The 19386-nt window shown below is 35.8% G+C and overlaps 1 protein-coding gene across 1 annotated transcript in view; it reads left to right on the top strand.

The window, feature by feature from the left end:
• The first annotated feature begins 7169 nt into the window (after positions 1–7169).
• LOC120625148 overlaps positions 7170–19386 on the top strand; it is a 32633-nt gene continuing 20416 nt past the window's right edge. The window contains exons 1-8 of the mRNA XM_039892109.1: positions 7170–7290; positions 8099–8216; positions 9520–9624; positions 10604–10717; positions 11798–11994; positions 12083–12227; positions 13079–13319; positions 13681–13810. Of these exons, the coding sequence (XP_039748043.1) occupies positions 8100–8216; positions 9520–9624; positions 10604–10717; positions 11798–11994; positions 12083–12227; positions 13079–13319; positions 13681–13810 (1049 nt within the window). The 5' untranslated portion in view covers positions 7170–7290; position 8099. The remainder of the gene's footprint in view (positions 7291–8098; positions 8217–9519; positions 9625–10603; positions 10718–11797; positions 11995–12082; positions 12228–13078; positions 13320–13680; positions 13811–19386) is intronic.

The raw sequence follows: 19386 nt of genomic DNA, 5'->3' as shown, positions 1-19386 counted from the left end.
ATTACATCAGAAGAAATAAAAGAAAGAAGCATAACAATAAATATTTTATTGTGCAAAGGCGTTCCCTATCGCTAAAGCGATCCCTCCCAAACAGCCTTTGTCGAGAAAACCGATCCAGATCAGTTCCCAACTGCCAAGTTTCTTTCCGGTTTCATATCGATACAATCTACTTTCTAAAAAATAGTAATATATGGAGTAAGCCTCCTCGAAATAAATGAATTTTTTATTTTACTGGATGGTTTCAACTTTTAAAATCATCATCCAGCACAGCATCACGGCTGGGCAGAGGCTCACATAATAAAGAGCGATATAGAGCATAGACCTATCACCACAGAATAGTTATATACTTACTTAGAACCCACAACGCTTAACATCATCCCAAATTAATAAAAGTGTCTTCCCTTTCGTAACATCCTATTATTTTTGCGACCGAAAGCAATCCCTGCCATGAAGTTAAAGCATTCAATTTACAGTTGGAAAAAATTAAAAAAGTTAATTCTTAATAACAAAGAGCCTTAGTGAGAGAGCCTAGGAGCTCTATACTATCAGAAGTAAAAGAGCATTCATTATGCAGTTGGGAACAATTCAAAAGTCAAATCTTAATATTATCAGATTTTAGATACATTTATTAATGACGAACTCTCATGCGCCGCGGTGAGCAGGCTTCTATCCAAGGCAGGGGCCATTTATGAATTTATAATTTCTAAATTTTCTGTGGTCTGGTCTGGTTGGCGACGGTAGCCGTGGCCTGTTACTCAGTTTATACGCGTACTACCGATCAACACGTGCCGCTAAGTGTCACATAACGAAGGCTTTAGGCTGCGGGTGCCAACGCATCTCTATTTGCCGTTCATTTCAGGGCTCCGATGGTACAACATCAAGCGTTACATTTCAACGTACGTCCACTGCTAGAAATAGGTATTTTGTCAGACAGGGAGGTTTGGAGTCGGCATTCCAGGCCCCTACTTCTACCCCAGGACTTGTGCCTTCAAAATGTAAATGACAAGTTATCTATGGATTTAGCATGCCTTTGAGCATTTTAAATTTTCTTGTGTGGCTCTCTTTTTATGCAATGCAGACTTTATATATCTGTATAACTAATATTAGAAATGAAACAGTGCTTCTGTTTCTTTATTTGGCTTTACCTATGTTTGGCTCAACCGCATCACCGATCTTGAAGCAATTCAGAGATATTGGTTCAGAGATACTTTGAAAAATTAATAGCTTCCTTCCTCCTTATTGTGAAAGAGCCAACAGTTCCCGGGGGGTATTTAGAAAACGGAAAAATAAGCGAACGAAGTCTTGGGTAACAGCTAGTACGTAATATTGCATTAATAAATAGTGATATGGATTTGTAATGAAATCAGTATTGTTATCAAGTTTATCTTATCGCCGGTAGCGTGTAGCGGAACTATCACGCGACTGTAGCGCAACTGATTGCCCCCTCGTACTGCTGTTACAAGTTGTTAACACATGGATAATGGAGCGTGGCGAGATAATCTGATCTTGTCGAGCTGGTGATAACAGAGTCTGGACTCTTTACCTAGGGTAGAAAGTTCCAATCATTTAAAATACCTACAGCCACTCCTCAAACTTTTTTTTTCTGTTCGACTAATCTGCTATCACTCCCAAGACTTATTTGTTGTTGGCAATGATATTTTGCAGGGGTCGAGTCCTCACCCATATTAACGTGTCCTAGTTTTTCATATCTTTTTTATAATTTTTATTCGTGTTTTTACCTACACTTGGAGGAATTATCAATTTTATACATTTAAAATGCATATAAAAATTTTCGGAACCGACAGGATTTGATCTCCTACCGTCGATGCCGAAATTAGTATATGCCTTTCACATCAGTCTTATAGCGACTGTAGCGTCATCTAGTAGAAAACGTTGCACAGTTTAGATCTACTTTTTCAAAGGTCCATATTACAATGAGACACGATGATGATTGATGATTTATGATTTTTGATTAATCGATGATTTTTCATATCTTTGTCATGAAGTAAATGTTTTCTTTTAAAATACCTCGTCTGTCTTTAACGAACTCGACCAAGACTTTGTTCGCCAAGGCATTTCCAAAGAAATAGACTTTTTGTGTCGTTGCGCTAGTCCATGTACTTCCTGTTTATAGTTCTTTATTTTCCGTCAAATATTTATATAGCAAAAATACCTGTTGTTTTTGTTTTATTCTCAAAATATTATTAACAAGCTGTACCATGCCACGCTTTACTGTGACACATTGTGATTGAATGGTTGAGAAAAATAGATAAAACAATCCTTGATGCGTATTATAATATCATGCTAAAATTTCAGCTCGATCGGTGCAGAACTTTTTGAGTTTTTGAAGCGTACACAAACCAACATAACATTTTTATATATACATATTTACTCAGTTTTGTTTAAATTAGGTGTGGATTATTAATCATCAACCTAAGCCCATCAACGTCCCCCGCCGGGGTCAGCCGTTCTCTCTTATAAGAGAGAGGGTTTCTAGCAGAGGCACACCACGCTAAACATAATGCGCTTGTTATAATGATGATGGTGATGATGATGACATGGTACGGGTCTCACTACGCTGGCTATATGCTGATTGACAGACTTTACACGCCTTTGATAGCATTATGGAGAACTCTTAGGCGTGCAAGTTTCCTAACGAGGTTTTCCTTCACCGTTAAAGCCAGTGATATATAATTGCATACATTAAAACTCTTGTCACATGGACGTTCTCCGAGGCAAAGGGACAACGCGTCAGAAATACCAAGCTGGTATTACGAATTCTTAACAGGAAACTACCTACAAAATCTTGACTCGATTTGGAAATTTAACTCAGAGCCTTACGAACTGTAGTTAAAGAGGCAGCAAGTTCCTTGTTCAGCGTGTATTATTCGATTATACAAGCTACAAGTAAACGGTAAGCTCATTGTTAGTATTTCAATAAATTTTCTTTCAAGTAGGCTTACTCTATTACCATCTTTGAAACGTCAAGGCGGTCTGTAGTTACTCTACCACTGGTTCCGAAGGAAGAGTCTACCGGTGAGAAACTCTGAAGTGGCTCTTTTCAAAAATCAACAATCAATTCATCATTCAATCATCATTCATCATTCAACAAAATAGTAGAAATCCGAATAGGTGGACTGTAAAAACCTAGCGAGTTGCGTACCGTCAATAATTGTTCGCAGACGAAGTAATGTAACCGTTAGTAATAAATAAAATATATTTTATTTATCTCAAAGGTAAATAAGGTAAGTGATATAAAAACTTTAGCATCACCAACATTATCGAGCAGCAACTGTTTGAGCAGCGTGTGCGGGTCGAAGGCGCGGGCGGGGCTTGTTGACACGTCGTTGTTTCACGCGACAGATGACAATAGAAACACGGACTGTCTCGCGAGACCCCGGCGCCCGTCACACCGAGAAATCTGTTGTTAAATTCAAATTCAACATAATTTTGAGTACCTTAATGATAATTTATTTTTTATTAGCCCAGCAGCATTGTTGTGCCCAGTCTGAAGGGTGCGGTTGTCGGGTTAATTACGCATGCAATTTAGCACCTACGCCTCTAGTTGATAGACACAGGGCGGCACTAATGTAGGACATGTTCCTTGCATGCCCTACGCAGTGTTGCTGTTTGTGGGAGATGGTTTTCCACTTGCCATCAGCATCAGGTGGGCCGCCAATTACCTACCAACCGTATATTTGTCGGTTACGCTAAAACGGCGGTACCTTCTTAGTGGCTCGATAATTTCTTTAAACTATGTCATGCAAACAAAATACATGATTTATCGGTACTTGCCAAATTTCCTAGCGATAAATATCGAAAATGTCGATAAAAATACCAAACGACATATTCATAAAGATTTAATGCAATCATTCCCTCATCTCTTTGGCCTACCTTCCTACTTTTTATTCGTATAAAAATTATAGATTAAGAAAGGTTGCATTGCTTCTTAATGATTCTACGTATGTTTGTATATTATTGTGTTTTTATTAAATTCTTTGATTTAGGTCTTTGATTCGCGCTTGCGTATCATAGACTTGTACAAAACACTTAAAGATATAATGTTGATAATTGATATGCAAAAACAAAAAGTCAAACTAAAAAGTTAAAAATTAAAAAAGTCCATGCTATAGATAGGTACCTAATTAACAAAATAGTTGTAATAACATACGTATAACATACAAAAATATATGAAGTTATGAAGTAAAGAAAAAATAAAGTAATTTACAAGACATACCGTCTTTTAAGGATAGAGACGGTATGTCTTCTGAATTAAAAAAAAAAAAAAATTGAGTTGCTTTTCATAAATTGGTTTCTTAAATAGGTTGGAAGGTTTTCTGTCCTATATTTTAAAAGTTAGAGACGTGGAAAATAATATTATAAATTAAGTACACCGTACAGATTGATCTGATTGTCGCGAATTTTGAATTTCTTATCAATCAATAAGGTAACTTACTAATTATCATCGCATAAAACAATAGTATCTTAAAATTATAGTTTATACCATCGTACGTCCTAAAAATAATCAGGTCTCTACAGTTCATTATAATAAGTTCTTAAAGCACGTTTAAATGTAGTTTGTTAAGTAATGTTTATTATTCATGCCCACACTAAGTAAACCAATTTGACTGAAATTTGGAATTATGCAGATTCTATGTGTTAAAAGTATGACCTTCTTTTGCTTGCTATACTTTACCATACCTACACAGTAAAGTATACAGGGCGGTGTACAGGGCGCCCGGCGACCGGCGGCGGAGTCCCGAGGGTTTGGCAAACACCGGAGCCCCGATGCGGCGCGGGTTTGCTTTACTGCTCAAATAAAATAGACGATAACAAATACTTCATCATATAAATTCGGGTAAGTACACAAATCTCTCAAATGAACTAATTGAACCGGGTCAAAATATACCTTTTTCATAAGTAGATATGGCCAATGGTGAAAAAAAACTGCCTTCAAGTTCAAGGAAAAAAAAAGAAATCCGACCAATTATATCGTGAGGTAGGATGTTCAAGAAGATATAAAGTCCAATTAAAACCGACACAGAAGATATGAGTCATTCGGTACATAAATGTGATTAGAGTGTCCGTCGGCGGCGGTTAATCTGCTATAATATTCTGGCGTCTTTACAGCACGCACCTGCGGCCAGATGGAGTGGCGGAGACGAGTGATTGATAGTGCACAACAAATAACCACGCAGATCTCCCACACTAAATATACCTACAACGCGATCTACGCCCGCGTACTACGCGTTTCGCTCCGACACCGCAGTACCCTCAGATTTTGACTTTATACCGTATCAGCTGTTCATATTCGCTGCTGGCAGCCCACCATCAATCGTCAGTCAGTCTGTCATCAGTCATTATTCAGTCTGCCGTCAGTCAGTCAGTGGTCAGTCAATCTGTCTGTCGTCAGACGATCGGTCGTCATACAGTCAGCCGTAAGTCAGTCGTCAGTCATCAATCAGTCTGTTGTAAGTCAATCTGTCATAAGTCAATCTTTCGTCAATCATTCAGGCTCTCATCAAGTAAGTAAGTTTGTACAAATAAATTTTACTTTAAATGTCCTTCGAAGTATTTTGCTTATTTGCCTAATATTTTAATCTAATAGTCAAATAATTTATAATTATTATTTTTATTAATAAACTAGCTGACCTGCGTAACTTTGTCAGCACCAAATCGGTTATTACCGGTTTTAATCTTTAAAAAACCTAGAACCTAATTGCTGCCACGTACCGGGTCCAATTCTATTTCTAAGCGATATTGACTAGGTACCCATTCAAGCACATAACTTCGTTTGTCTAATAATATAAGTACAGAAAATACTAAGAACCCGATTGCAGCGCCACTTACCGTGTCCAACTGTGAAGCCAAACTATCCAGGAACCCACTCAAAGACAAACACATAGTTCATTAGTTTCCCAAAAATCTTCTTAAATACACTTAGAACTGGATTGTATATATTTAACTCTGATTGGACCTAATGACGTGTGTAATGGGTGCAAAATTTTATGAAATTCGATTTGGTACTTGCAAAGTTCATTAGAGACAAACACAGTGGCACGTTATTTATATTAATTAATCTGTAGCTGCGCCCTGCGATTGTATCCGCAAAATCTAAAAGCCGGACTTTCAACTCCCGCTATTTGAAACCATCAATCACGGAAACATTACCATGTCCATGTACCCCTGGGATTTACTCCAGTTTCACCTTACCTTTTATTCTTTTAATTCTCTATCACAAATGACTGAAGTCAGTAATGGATAGCCCTAACAAAAAATAGAAATTGTTAAAGAAGGAGTAAAATCGCAGTTGGTTAAGACTTACGTGTAGCGTCTGCTGCGAAGTTCTGTTCTTCTTAACTACAATAATAGTCATTATTGAAGTTTTGAAGCGCGGCGTCTTGTCCGACTGTAAAGTGCTAGCATTAAAACAGACACAGACAAGTGAATTTATGCGAGTTATATGCAAAGAAAAGAGAAAGAAAATAAAATCATTACGTTTCAAACTGTACTGTATATTATTATACTATGGAGGGTAGAGGTAAGGAGAGTCATCTTATATGGGAGAAAAGTTGAAAAAGTGTCCAGTTGTTGCGCTAAATAACAGTTCAAAAATCCTCCACAATTGCGCTGGTGGATGCACAGGGTATGGTATGAATGTAGCAATCGTAGATGAATTGAAGTATGCCGAGTTAAAAAATTTAATGTCATTATCGACTAAAGTAGTTAATTATTGAGAATTTCAACAACTTACGTTGTACAAAATATTGTGGTAAATATAACCTTACAGATTTATTATAACCAAACGTGCGTTTAGAGTGATTTTATTTCGTAAACAGTAAATAGTACGGTATTTATATTTGGCGCTTCTTTTAAGAGTTACCCTGATGCAAATGTGGCGCCATCCTAATTTAATACATTTTGACGACACTTTTTCATATACACAGATGACTCTCCTTACCTCTACCCTCCATATATTATACTCATTGGTTCTAGGGATGTGACATTGTAATTTAAAAAAATCGATATTTCTTTTTTTATTTTATTTTTTCACATCCCTATTCAGTCATTGCCGATTTGGTTCTAAATAAATTAAGAACCTAGAGCAGTGACAAAAGAAAAAAAAAATGTTATTGAATTATTATTTGTTTGTGATGGTGAAAAAGATCCGAGTTCCAAAAAAAATATAAGTGGTTTTTAAAAACTGGGTCTTAGTTCGATTTATCTCGTTATTTATGACCTTACGGTAGATTTAGAAATGCCCAAAATTAAGTAGCTTTTTTTTAACAGGTATGCTCCTCAAGTAAATAGAATTAAAAAAAAACCGGCGATTTTAAATGCAGCAGTCTTGTTTTTTTGGTTCTGAAAGACGCTGAACGGTTTCCAAGTTTTGTTGACATAACTTGTACGATTTAATATCATAATTAAGGGAATACACTATGTTAAATAGCAAACACCTGCAGCAAACTTAATAGTACTATAGTCATTGCCGATTCTGGGAAACCCTTGCTCTCTTGCGGCAGAGAGGGATTAGAGCTTTGTTCCTTCGTGCTGCTCGAATGTGGGTTGAGAGGTGCTACCACAAATTATCACAAATTTGTGGTAGCACCTCAATAACCAAAATAATAAACAATAGTACCTACTGCATAGTGCCAAATATTCTATAGGATAAGACAGCTTCTTACTGCTTACCTACGTACTAAATAAATTTACTATCATATTAAAAGCCAGCGCATGCTAGAGAATGGTCTCTAGCATGCGCTGCCGTAAATAATAATCCCTTATGATACCTTCGAGTTGATTGGCAAAGGTGTTGCGCTGGTCTTACATACTCAATTAGAGACATTAATGGATGTATTTATATACATACCCAGCTAAGTTTATTGTAATCAGTTCTTAGATTTGGGCATATTTGGACCCTCCATAAGTTAAGAATTTTTGAATTTGAACACATGTTCATTGTTAAAACTCTTCACTTTTTGTTTGACATCACCTGTCAGCCTTGGGCTCGTCTACTAGTGATATGTGTTTTCTTCAACCAATCAGAATTAATTAGAGTTATGTAACAGATACCTTAAAAGAAGTCTTCCTATTCCAGGATGGACAAAGTAGACAACCAATCAATGACGGATGAGTACTTGGAGAAGTATGCTGCAGAGTTCTGTATGCATGAGGAGTTGATGAAGCCAGCTCGCAATACCAAATCACAGTCATGGGTAAAGATTTAATTTCACTATATGCCTATTTAAAAAATTAAAGCTTAGAAAGCTTGATTATGATTATTTCACTTAAATGAATGCATCTTCTTCTCTAAGTATGTTTCTGCTGTGATTATCCCTGATGGGATGAATATTTGAACATCAATATTGTTACAAGGTGGTTTGAAGGTTTTGGGTACCTACTTGTCTGTAATTTTAATTTTATTCAATCAGTAGCAATGAATTAAACCAATTTTGATCAATAAATGGCAGTAATTATTAGAAGAGATCAAATCATCTAAAGTGTAACCAACACTTTAGATGATTTGATCCAAAATATAGGCTATCAAAGTTATACTACCATCTTGTCTGTCTTTCTGTATCCTGGAAATTATTATATGTATTACATTATATATATTAGATAATTTAAAGTGATTTTTTTATCACATGGATTTACAGAACTGGGCAAATTTTTCAATGTGTTTATGGCAATAGACCACAAGTTTTTAGCAATTGTAGAACTACTGTGACATAATAATGTGAATTTAACCTAACAAAGACTTAGTTCTTTATTACATTCTACTGTCTACCTGGATGCATTGCAGGCTTGATATAGTTGTGATATTCAAAAACAATTATTATGTGTGTATTCCTAGAATGCGAAATTTTATGTAACATTGAGCAAATTAAGTGTAGTTGCGAAGTTCTGTGATAATGCATTTATTAATATAGGTCATTTGGGCATTATCAGAACCACAAAATTACGATGCAACTGCAGATGCGAATGATGCATTTAAGTAAAAGTTTACTGCAAAATATAAAATAATTGTAAATTTTGTAATGAAATTTTGAAAATGTATTAAGAGTGGGTTTCTCGATGACAAAAAATCTTTTAGGTATGGAATTACAAAGAAATGCTTACCATCCAACCGATCTGGATTTTACAATATAGCTCCTCGATTGGGCATTTGCAGTTACTTATAGGGAGATACTATAAGGAACAACATCATCATACCATTACAAGCCAACTACAGAAAGGGACTGGCCACATGTTTGGATTGATGCGGATTTAAAACATTATGAACTCTCTAGCATGCAGGTTTCCTCTCTATGTTTTCCGTTGCCATTAGAGCAAGTTATATTTAATTCTTACATCACAGTTAAGACGTACGTGCCAGGATTCGGACTTGGCCCCTGAAGTGAATCCTAAGTTCCATCTACTAGGCTATCACCAATTTCTATTCCTACTATAAGGACAGCATGTTACAGAAAGGAAAGAAGATATATTCAATATTGAATGCTATATGTGAGTTTGGTTTAGGCGCGCAAGCAGGCGCTATCAAAGCTGGGCGCGGTGTTCGACTGCACAGAGCTCAAGATGATCCTGCGGGAGGTGCGAGCGTTCAAGCAGCAGTGTGTGAATAAGGTGCGTTGGCTTGTTATACTATTTCATATACTGAGAACGAATTGGTAATCATGTGTGGTGTTCTTCAAGGGAGCGTGCTAGGACCAATTCTATTTGGCTCCATAGTCTACAACATTCCTTAGAAAATCGTCAACTTAACATAACGATATTTTCCTAGAACATCCAGATATACAAACATACAAAAAAAAAACTGTTTAGCTTTACGGTACTCAGTTTCCGGGAATAAAATATACCAGATGCAAACTAGTGGTATTTATGTTTCAAAGTACTAATATCGCTATTAAAAAATAGGGGTTAGTAATAGAAGGGTGAAAGTTCAGAGTTGTATGTATTTTGCAATCACAAAAATTTAAAATTGTCCAATATCTTAAAAATAAATTTTGGCCTTATCACGCCAAATAGATTAGTAAATACATTATTCTCAGATCTATCAAATATAGGTAGACAAATGATTCCATAAGAATATGTCAAGCTGTTTTGGAGGTTTTTTTTACAAACACTTGACATGAGAATATGAGTAGGTATATATATTAAATATAAATTAAAAAATTTAGAAGCCCCCAACTTCCAGTAAAGTGTATATTATTCTACTAGCTAAGCTCATTAATTTGATACCTTATTATACCAACTCCATCAATATGGGTAAATTGATGGAGTTGAGAAGAATAATGTAATCCGCAAGTTTGTAGCGGTGGCCATCTTGAAAAAATCAAAATCAAAACCCGGGAGCTACGATGCCACACACACACATAAACACACACAGACCCACACACACACACACACACACACAGACCCACACACACACACACACACACACAAACTCGACACACACGACAAATTTTATAACATGCCGTCGTTTTTTGCATCAGGGGTTTAAAAATAAAACTTAATAAACGTAACTTGAGGGTCCTTGTCTCAATTATGCTTATGAAATACTTAGGCCTAGTTGAAATAAATGCTTCTGGAATGTGTTTGTCAGATGCGCCTGTTGGTGCGCCAGGCACACGGCTCGGGCGACGGCGCACTGGCACTGGCGCCGCCCTGGCTGCAAAAGCTGAACAGACCCTTCGACCTCGTGACCGCCGCGCTGAAGGTATGGGTTGTGTAATATTCATATTAATTGCAAAACCATGTAATTTTTTCTATTCCACTATAGGTTAGCCCTCGACTGCAATCTCACCTGATGGTAAGTGATGATGCAGTCTAAGATAGTAACGGGCTAATTTGTTATGGGTATGGTAGTTATATTATCTGTATATTATAAGTATTTATGTGTATTATATTCATAAAAAATATTCATCAGCTATCTCAGTACCAATAACACAAGCTACGCTTACTTTGGGGCTAGATGGCGATGTGTGTATTGTCTTACGGTACCCCTTATCGGTTTCTACCCGATATCATACCGGATCACTAGATCGCTTAGCGGCATGTCGGTAGGGTACAAATAGCCAAATAGTCCCTGCCTGGACTCGAACCCGGGATCTCCCACTTAAATCCACATCGCTTACCGCTGCGCCATGGAGGTCGTCAGATATTACAAAAAGACAGAACAAGGTTTTAGTCAATTTAAGGCAAGCTCACAATTTAACAGCAATAAAAATTAAAATAATTTTCAGATTTAGTTTAAGTCAATTATAAGATATTATAATTTATTTCAATCTTCTTCTATCATAGTTTAACTTTATGACCTTAACTATCAGCAAAGTATTCATCTACGTAATCATATTTTTTTATATAATCCCATGCTTTAAATCCTCTATGAAAGATTTTGAAACAGTCAGCTTATTGCCAACATTAAAACACTTTAGTTTACAACTAGAAATGAATTAGTTTTATAATCAAACAAAATTAAGTAGTGCCACGAGTTAGCTATGTTTACCGAATTTATAAGTGGTGATAGCCCAGTGGTTAAGTAGGACTTCGGTATCACTTACCCCTTAAAGTGAGGCCGAAGTCCTAGGCTGGTGGACTTTCAGAACATTATGGAGAACTCTCAAGCATGCAGGTATCCTCACGATGTTTTCCTTCACCATTGAAGCAAATGATATTTGAATTGCTAAAAACACAATTTTTCGAACTCCCTTCCTCGAAAGTGAAGTCGGAAGTCCTACCCACTGGGCTATTTTTTTATAATTATTTATTTATTATTGAGTTGTACTGTGTCGTGTAGCTGGAGAGCTTGTACGAGGGCCCGCAGACTCACGGTCCGCGTGTCAACCAGTTCACCTGGGACCTGTACTGTAGCGTGCGCACCGCCGTGCAGGCCGCTTCTTGCGCCCACGACGCGGCCGCATTGCTGCGCAACGGCGCCGTGGCTGAGTTCGCTGAACAGAAGGGCCTGGGCTTCGAAACCGTGCGCGATATATGGTGAGGCCACAGAAGACTGATGATAGGTCAGTTCTTCAAAATGAGCCGACACGCGTATTGTGTGACTGAGTCGATTTATTGCGCGCAGGCGCCGCGTGTACGACTCAGCGCTCGTCAAGCTTCGAGATGCGTCCCGCGCGGGCGACCGACCTGTCGCTGCCGGGCCCAAGTGGCTCGACTGGCGCATCATAGACTTGGCGCTGCTTTACTCGCGCGAGAACGTTGTTGTGCGGGTGAGTGCCTACTAGTTTAGACCTACCCCATGAATCGTGCAATTTCCATAATTTCAAACAGCGTATAGAAGTTCCGCGGTAGCGTAAGCAGAAGGTGAACCACTACTGAAGTCCCCATGATGAACGTGTGCACATTTCTTAACCTCCAGAAAGCTACAATGAACATTGTAATATATTACTGCAGCGGCCAGCAAAACAACCTCTTTCTAGTTGTGGTCGAAGCTTGTATACAAGCTTCAAACCTACCTAACCTACTTACGTAGGTACTACGTAGGTACTTTTCTCAAGTAATGTGTGGAAATTAAAACAAGGCAGAATTTTTTAATTCAAAAAACCATTACTTTTCAAAATGAACAATGAACTCAATAATTTTCAATCTTTCTATTTGAATGCCAGTTCGTAATTTAAATAAAACCCTTGATGACTTACGTCGATAGAGATATTAGATATTTATATTCATACAACTTTTACCGGCCGTACTCGTATTTATTTCACTAGTACAGAAATTTAGATTTACCTCAAAGAAGGTTGTCGAAGCTCAAATTTCCAATTATTTTTGAGAAAAGTTTGATTAGCTATAGTCTGTGTCAGCCAGAGAAATCTTAACGACTATAACCTTGACAAGTTATACTTTGTAAACTACACATCTCCTGAGGATACTCTGGTGTCGGCTAAATTATCATTGTTTATAATGTACTTTCGAAAAGTGTGCGTCCAGCTTCCATGCAATGAGCTGACTTTCGGACCTGCTCAACATTCGTGTAGCTTAGTTTGTGCAGTCTTATCACAACACTGCATTAGATGATTGTCGACCATATGTTTTTGATTTACGCATCGCATTCCATTTTCAGTTAAGCTTTTCAAACCCTGCGGAAGTGGAGGCGATGTTGCAGCTGTATAAGCTGATGAGCGAAGCGCACGCTCAGCTGGAAAAGGCCAGAGCATACGACCAGAGCACCACCGCGACTACCACCACTACCACCACCACCGCCGGGATACCACTAGCTGAAGAGGCAAGAACTGCCACCGATCAAACCCAGATCGAGCGCCAAGTTGAAAATGGCGCCCAAAATGGAATCACAGACCGTAATGGTATAAATTAATAAACTGTATTACATATCTTTTTTCAACGTTAATATGAGTTTTTAACACGCATGCGAATCTTTTACACTTTCTCAAAATGATAAGAACACAGTGAAACGATAAAGTCACCTGAAACATGTAGCTTGTGAGCAAATTCCACACGTGTAGCGCCATATTGTTAACAAAAATAAATATTTTACTTCTTATGCTTATAAAGTTTTTGGCCTACTGCATGTATGCATTAAATTTTTTTTTTATGATTCTGTGCTTAAAAGTGTTTATAGTAAAACCAGAATACACTCATTCAACCATTTCAGTGCTTATAAAGTAGGAAGTGGTAGTAATATTTGTTTTAATCATCTATGTAAAGGCACCGGGCCCTCGTGTAGCAGTGCGGGCGATGATGGGACAGCAAACCCCGTGCCCAAGAAGCCGCCCGACGAGCTGGTGTGGGAAAGCGCTGACACCTGGACCAAATTGCATGCAGATTACTGTAAGAGGTGAGGACACAAACACACACACACACACACACACTCACACACACACTCACACTCACATTCACCCACACTCACACCGTACGCATGTTTTAGAATATAATGAAAGTAAAAACTTGATTAATATCATATTTAATTATAATTTATTGTAAAAGTATATTTAAATTTAATATTTATATGCTCACATTAAATATACGGACCATTGTTATTGGTCAGTGTAGAATTGAATGAATGAAACACAATGATATCACTGTATGTGAAGAATCAATAACCTCTGTTCATACATAACTGTCATTATGCAGTTTTGTAATTATATTTTTAAAATAATTAGGGTGAGTGAAATGAATATAAAAATATTGTTGTTAAAGTCATCCTACAATGATGTTAATATACTTGAATTATTAATATCTGTATACACAATTGTCATTATTCTTCACAATTAACGCTTTGCTGAAATGCGTATTAGTAAACCACGCGATGTCGAAAAGTATAAAACTTGTGTGCCTTGTCAAAAAGGGCAGTCTCGACATTACCAGCGGTTGGTTGGTTACTAACGCTGTACTACTATATACAAAAGTTAAGTACTTAGCATAAATACTATATTATTTAATAACTTCTCATACAGCAAAAGTCCGTGTTTATAATTGGGTAGTAAGTTGGCTTAAGGTATAAAATATGTGTCATAAAAAAAAAGGGTTGCTCGGGAGTTTCTTCCGCCACTTCTACACTATGACATATGACCCCTTTCGAAGTAGTAGTAGTTTAAAAATAAAATATTAAAGAATATATATTAATTATGACCAACATACTTTAACTGAGTGTCGCTTGTTTTATTTTTATGTCATTTAATTTGGGTTCAATTATTCATTCAATCAGAGGAATAAAAGAAGATTCAACTAATCACTCAATTAGTTTACAGTGTTAATTAAGATCATATTTCAAGACGGTCTTATTAAAAAAAACCGATAACATGCATAAACATACCCACGCACGCACACGCACGTATATTCCCTTGCACGTGCTAAAAAAATATAAAGAATGGAAGGCCCAGGTATTCAGATATTCACTTCAATACCAACAATGTTCAGGATGGCACTTAGATCTTTCATTACTTAACAGTATTATTGAAGCTAAATACCTAGTTTCTCATATTAAAGTATTCATTTTATAAAAGACATCATTAAAGCCCACCAACCAGCTTTAGAGCAGTGTTGTGGGTCTCTCCTCTATAAACCTGACTTCCCACGGAGTGAAATAAAACAACTAGACTGACTCTAATACTGTATATTAGGCTTCTCTAAAATTCATATTACTTGTTACCTTCAAATGACTCTACTACCAGTTTGGAATGCTGTCTTCGGCAGAGAAGACCACTGGCAAGAAACTCTACCGTTGCTCTTTTATTCAATCAATTAAAACAACTTATAAACACAATTACAACATTGTCATATGTAATAACGCTAGGCCCTTTGATACAAGACATATAAGACAGGTCGAACATAACTACTATTATCACTTATAACATCAGGACTTTTGGAACAAGTTGTTTGTATAGAGCAACCTCTGCTACATAAACTATCTGTATAAAATAATGCTAGGGCTCCATATATTATACCTGAATAACCCAAAGGATATAAGAGATATACTTATCTGATGCCACATCAGGTACCAACATAGTACCAACAACTTATCTCAACTCCATCACCAATACATACGACTCTTGTTTCGTCACAACAATATTTCCTTCAGTATATCGTTTCCATTATAAATCATCTATTCCCAATTTGTAACGTTCTATCCACAATACTTTACTTAATCTCCTTTTCTCAATTAATTAATTTAAATCCGTCCTCACTTTTTCTTTGCCGCCAATCTAACTTGTCAAACTCGCGTCTCCCGCCATAGATCCTATCCTTTTATTTGACAGTCTACTAAAGTCCATTATTCTATTTTCAATACATTATCAATGAGTATACAAACTATGATTTGTTGATATATTTAATATAATCATCGGGTTTATCATAGATAAAGTGCTATAATTCCCTATTTCCTAACACGGCCATTCTGACAAGTACTTCGTTCTCGAAGTACATAGGGTTATTCTTTTTTAGGTATATGTTTTGTATCATAAGTCCTTAGGTATATAGAATATCCTAACAAGTACATAATCTTATGTACACCTCTATAACGTTAGTTTAAATGGTATATAAGCACAAATATCATCAAATCAGTTACATTCTGTATACACTTTTATCAATAAACTGTAAACAATATTATATCAAAAGATAGGCATAATCAAAACATTTTATAATTAAAGTGAAAGAGACCAAAAAAAATTTTCATTAAAATTCCACACCATTTAACATATTACAACAATATAATACTTCTAATAAAGTAAAATGATTAATTTTCAACAATGTAAATCAAAAATACTCATTTTCATTTATCTTGTACATTTTAACATGTACAATCACAATCCAAATATTTCCATCTCAATATAAATCTCAAACAATTTATCCTTTTGCCTCTAGTCCAACTTTATCAAAATATCCACATAGGTAATTGTATTTCCCATCAATTCTGTCATTAACATTGTTAGTCTCATTTAGTCACAGATGCAATCGGTACAGTCTAATAGTCAAACCAATATATACCAAAACACCAACACCCACTGGTGATATCAACAACATCATCACTCTCAAGTGATATCAATAACATCATCACCCACTGGTGATATCCACATCATCATCACTCTCAAGTGATATCAATAACATCATCACCCACTGGTGATATTCATATTTTTTCCACTGTCCAAGTCAAGTAATATATAAGATAAATATAAATAAATTAATATAAAAACACTACGATGGAATTATTTCTATTAGTTTACATCTTTTTTTTTTATCATCTCATCATAAAAGCCAAAGTATATTCAATGTTTGTTCAATTGTTATTTCTATTATTCAATGTTTTATTTCAATCTAAACATCAATTAAACCACCTGTTTAACAGAATCATTTATCATACAAGGACTATTAAAATTTCAAATAGAAATTGAAAATTTAAACAACTGTAGACCTAAGTATAATATAATTATTTATAATGCAACTAATATATTTTCCTTTGCAGCAGCAACATTAATTTAGTTTATATTTGTATTTATTCTTAGATAATTTTAAGAACTTCTCTAACCATCATACTGAAAGATTACTAACCTAACCCATAACATTTAAGCTGACTCCCAATTATTTTCTTCGCACAATCCAACATAGACACTAAACTATTTCATTTAGCTATTCAGTAGTCATTTTCCCTATATGTATTGTTCTTATACATAATCATATTCTATTCTATTCTACCAACAAAATTTTTTTTTTTTTTTTGTTTTGTTTTGTTTTATGTGTATTCTTTTATATGTTCTGAATAATTTACACAATCTCTCCTATCTCGGCTTTCCTGACAAGTACTTCGATCTCGAAGTACATAGAAAAGTTCCTAAATAAAAGTTAACAGCTCAGCTAACCTGACTAGTTGCTCAATATAAACTTGAAATCTTGTATGTAATAAATAAGAATTAAAAGAAAAATCTATTACACATTCCGTTCGGCTAACCTGACCAGTTAATTTATTTTAGCCTGGACAGACTAATAAAATAAAAGTTAACACAAATTCCATTTGGTTAACCTGACTAGTTAAATAAAACTTGAAATTTTAAATTTATCAAACTTATCACACATTCTGTTTGGCCAACTTGACTAGTTGCTCAATTTAAACTTGAAATCTTGTATGTAATAAATAAGAATCATAGGAAAAATATATCACACATTCCGTTCGGCTAACCTGACCAGTTTATGTATTTTAACCTTGACAGACTAATAAAATAAAGCTTAACACAAATTCCATTTGTCTAATCAGACTAGTTAAATAAAACTTGATAATTCACATTTAGCAAACTTATTACACATTCTGTTTGGCCAACTTGACTTGTTGGTTATCACAAACAAACTTAAATCAATTCTATTTTGGACTTAATCATTTCAGCAAAATAAACAAAGAGCCACTAGGCCATATCAGTTTCAGGTAATAAGTACTATCTTTCAAAAGTAGAAACCACAAAAAGAAAAGATAAATAAAAATATCACATCAATTGGTTCCCCGGACCACATATACTTCAATGGAATTTTACCAAGTCTGGTGCTCTGTCTCCAGAGTGTTTCTGTTTTAGCACATACCAGCTATTAGTTGAAACATCATCAAAAACATCAAACCATGTACTATATCCACATTTGCCGGGATGGTTATTTATTGGTTCCCCGGACCACATATCCTTAAATAGAATTTCAACAAGCATGGTGCTTTGTCTCCAGAGTGTTTCTGTGTTAGCACATAGCAGCAAAAAGTTGAGGCATCATCAAAATCATCAAACTCTTTACTATGTCCATATTTGACGGGATGGTTCTAAAAAAAGTAAATCTGCATTAGAGAAAGGCATAAATTGGACATGAATAGGATCCCACTTCTGATGCTAAAAAAATATAAAGAATGGAAGGCCCAGGTATTCAGATATTCACTTCAATACCAACAATGTTCAGGATGGCACTTAGATCTTTCATTACTTAACAGTATTATTGAAGCTAAATACCTAGTTTCTCATATTAAAGTATTCATTTTATAAAAGACATCATTAAAGCCCACCAACCAGCTTTAGAGCAGTGTTGTGGGTCTCTCCTCTATAAACCTGACTTCCCACGGAGTGAAATAAAACAACTAGACTGACTCTAATACTGTATATTAGGCTTCTCTAAAATTCATATTACTTGTTACCTTCAAATGACTCTACTACCAGTTTGGAATGCTGTCTTCGGCAGAGAAGACCACTGGCAAGAAACTCTACCGTTGCTCTTTTATTCAATCAATTAAAACAACTTATAAACACAATTACAACATTGTCATATGTAATAACGCTAGGCCCTTTGATACAAGACATATAAGACAGGTCGAACATAACTACTATTATCACTTATAACATCAGGACTTTTGGAACAAGTTGTTTGTATAGAGCAACCTCTGCTACATAAACTATCTGTATAAAATAATGCTAGGGCTCCATATATTATACCTGAATAACCCAAAGGATATAAGAGATATACTTATCTGATGCCACATCAGGTACCAACATAGTACCAACAACTTATCTCAACTCCATCACCAATACATACGACTCTTGTTTCGTCACAACAATATTTCCTTCAGTATATCGTTTCCATTATAAATCATCTATTCCCAATTTGTAACGTTCTATCCACAATACTTTACTTAATCTCCTTTTCTCAATTAATTAATTTAAATCCGTCCTCACTTTTTCTTTGCCGCCAATCTAACTTGTCAAACTCGCGTCTCCCGCCATAGATCCTATCCTTTTATTTGACAGTCTACTAAAGTCCATTATTCTATTTTCAATACATTATCAATGAGTATACAAACTATGATTTGTTGATATATTTAATATAATCATCGGGTTTATCATAGATAAAGTGCTATAATTCCCTATTTCCTAACACACGCGTGCTCGCTCGCACGCA

Source organism: Pararge aegeria, chromosome 7, assembly GCF_905163445.1.
Source record: "Pararge aegeria chromosome 7, ilParAegt1.1, whole genome shotgun sequence".
NCBI classification, from domain to species: domain Eukaryota; kingdom Metazoa; phylum Arthropoda; class Insecta; order Lepidoptera; family Nymphalidae; genus Pararge; species Pararge aegeria.
Note: the sequence above shows the minus strand (reverse complement) of the source record. Positions and strands in the feature narration are given on the sequence as shown.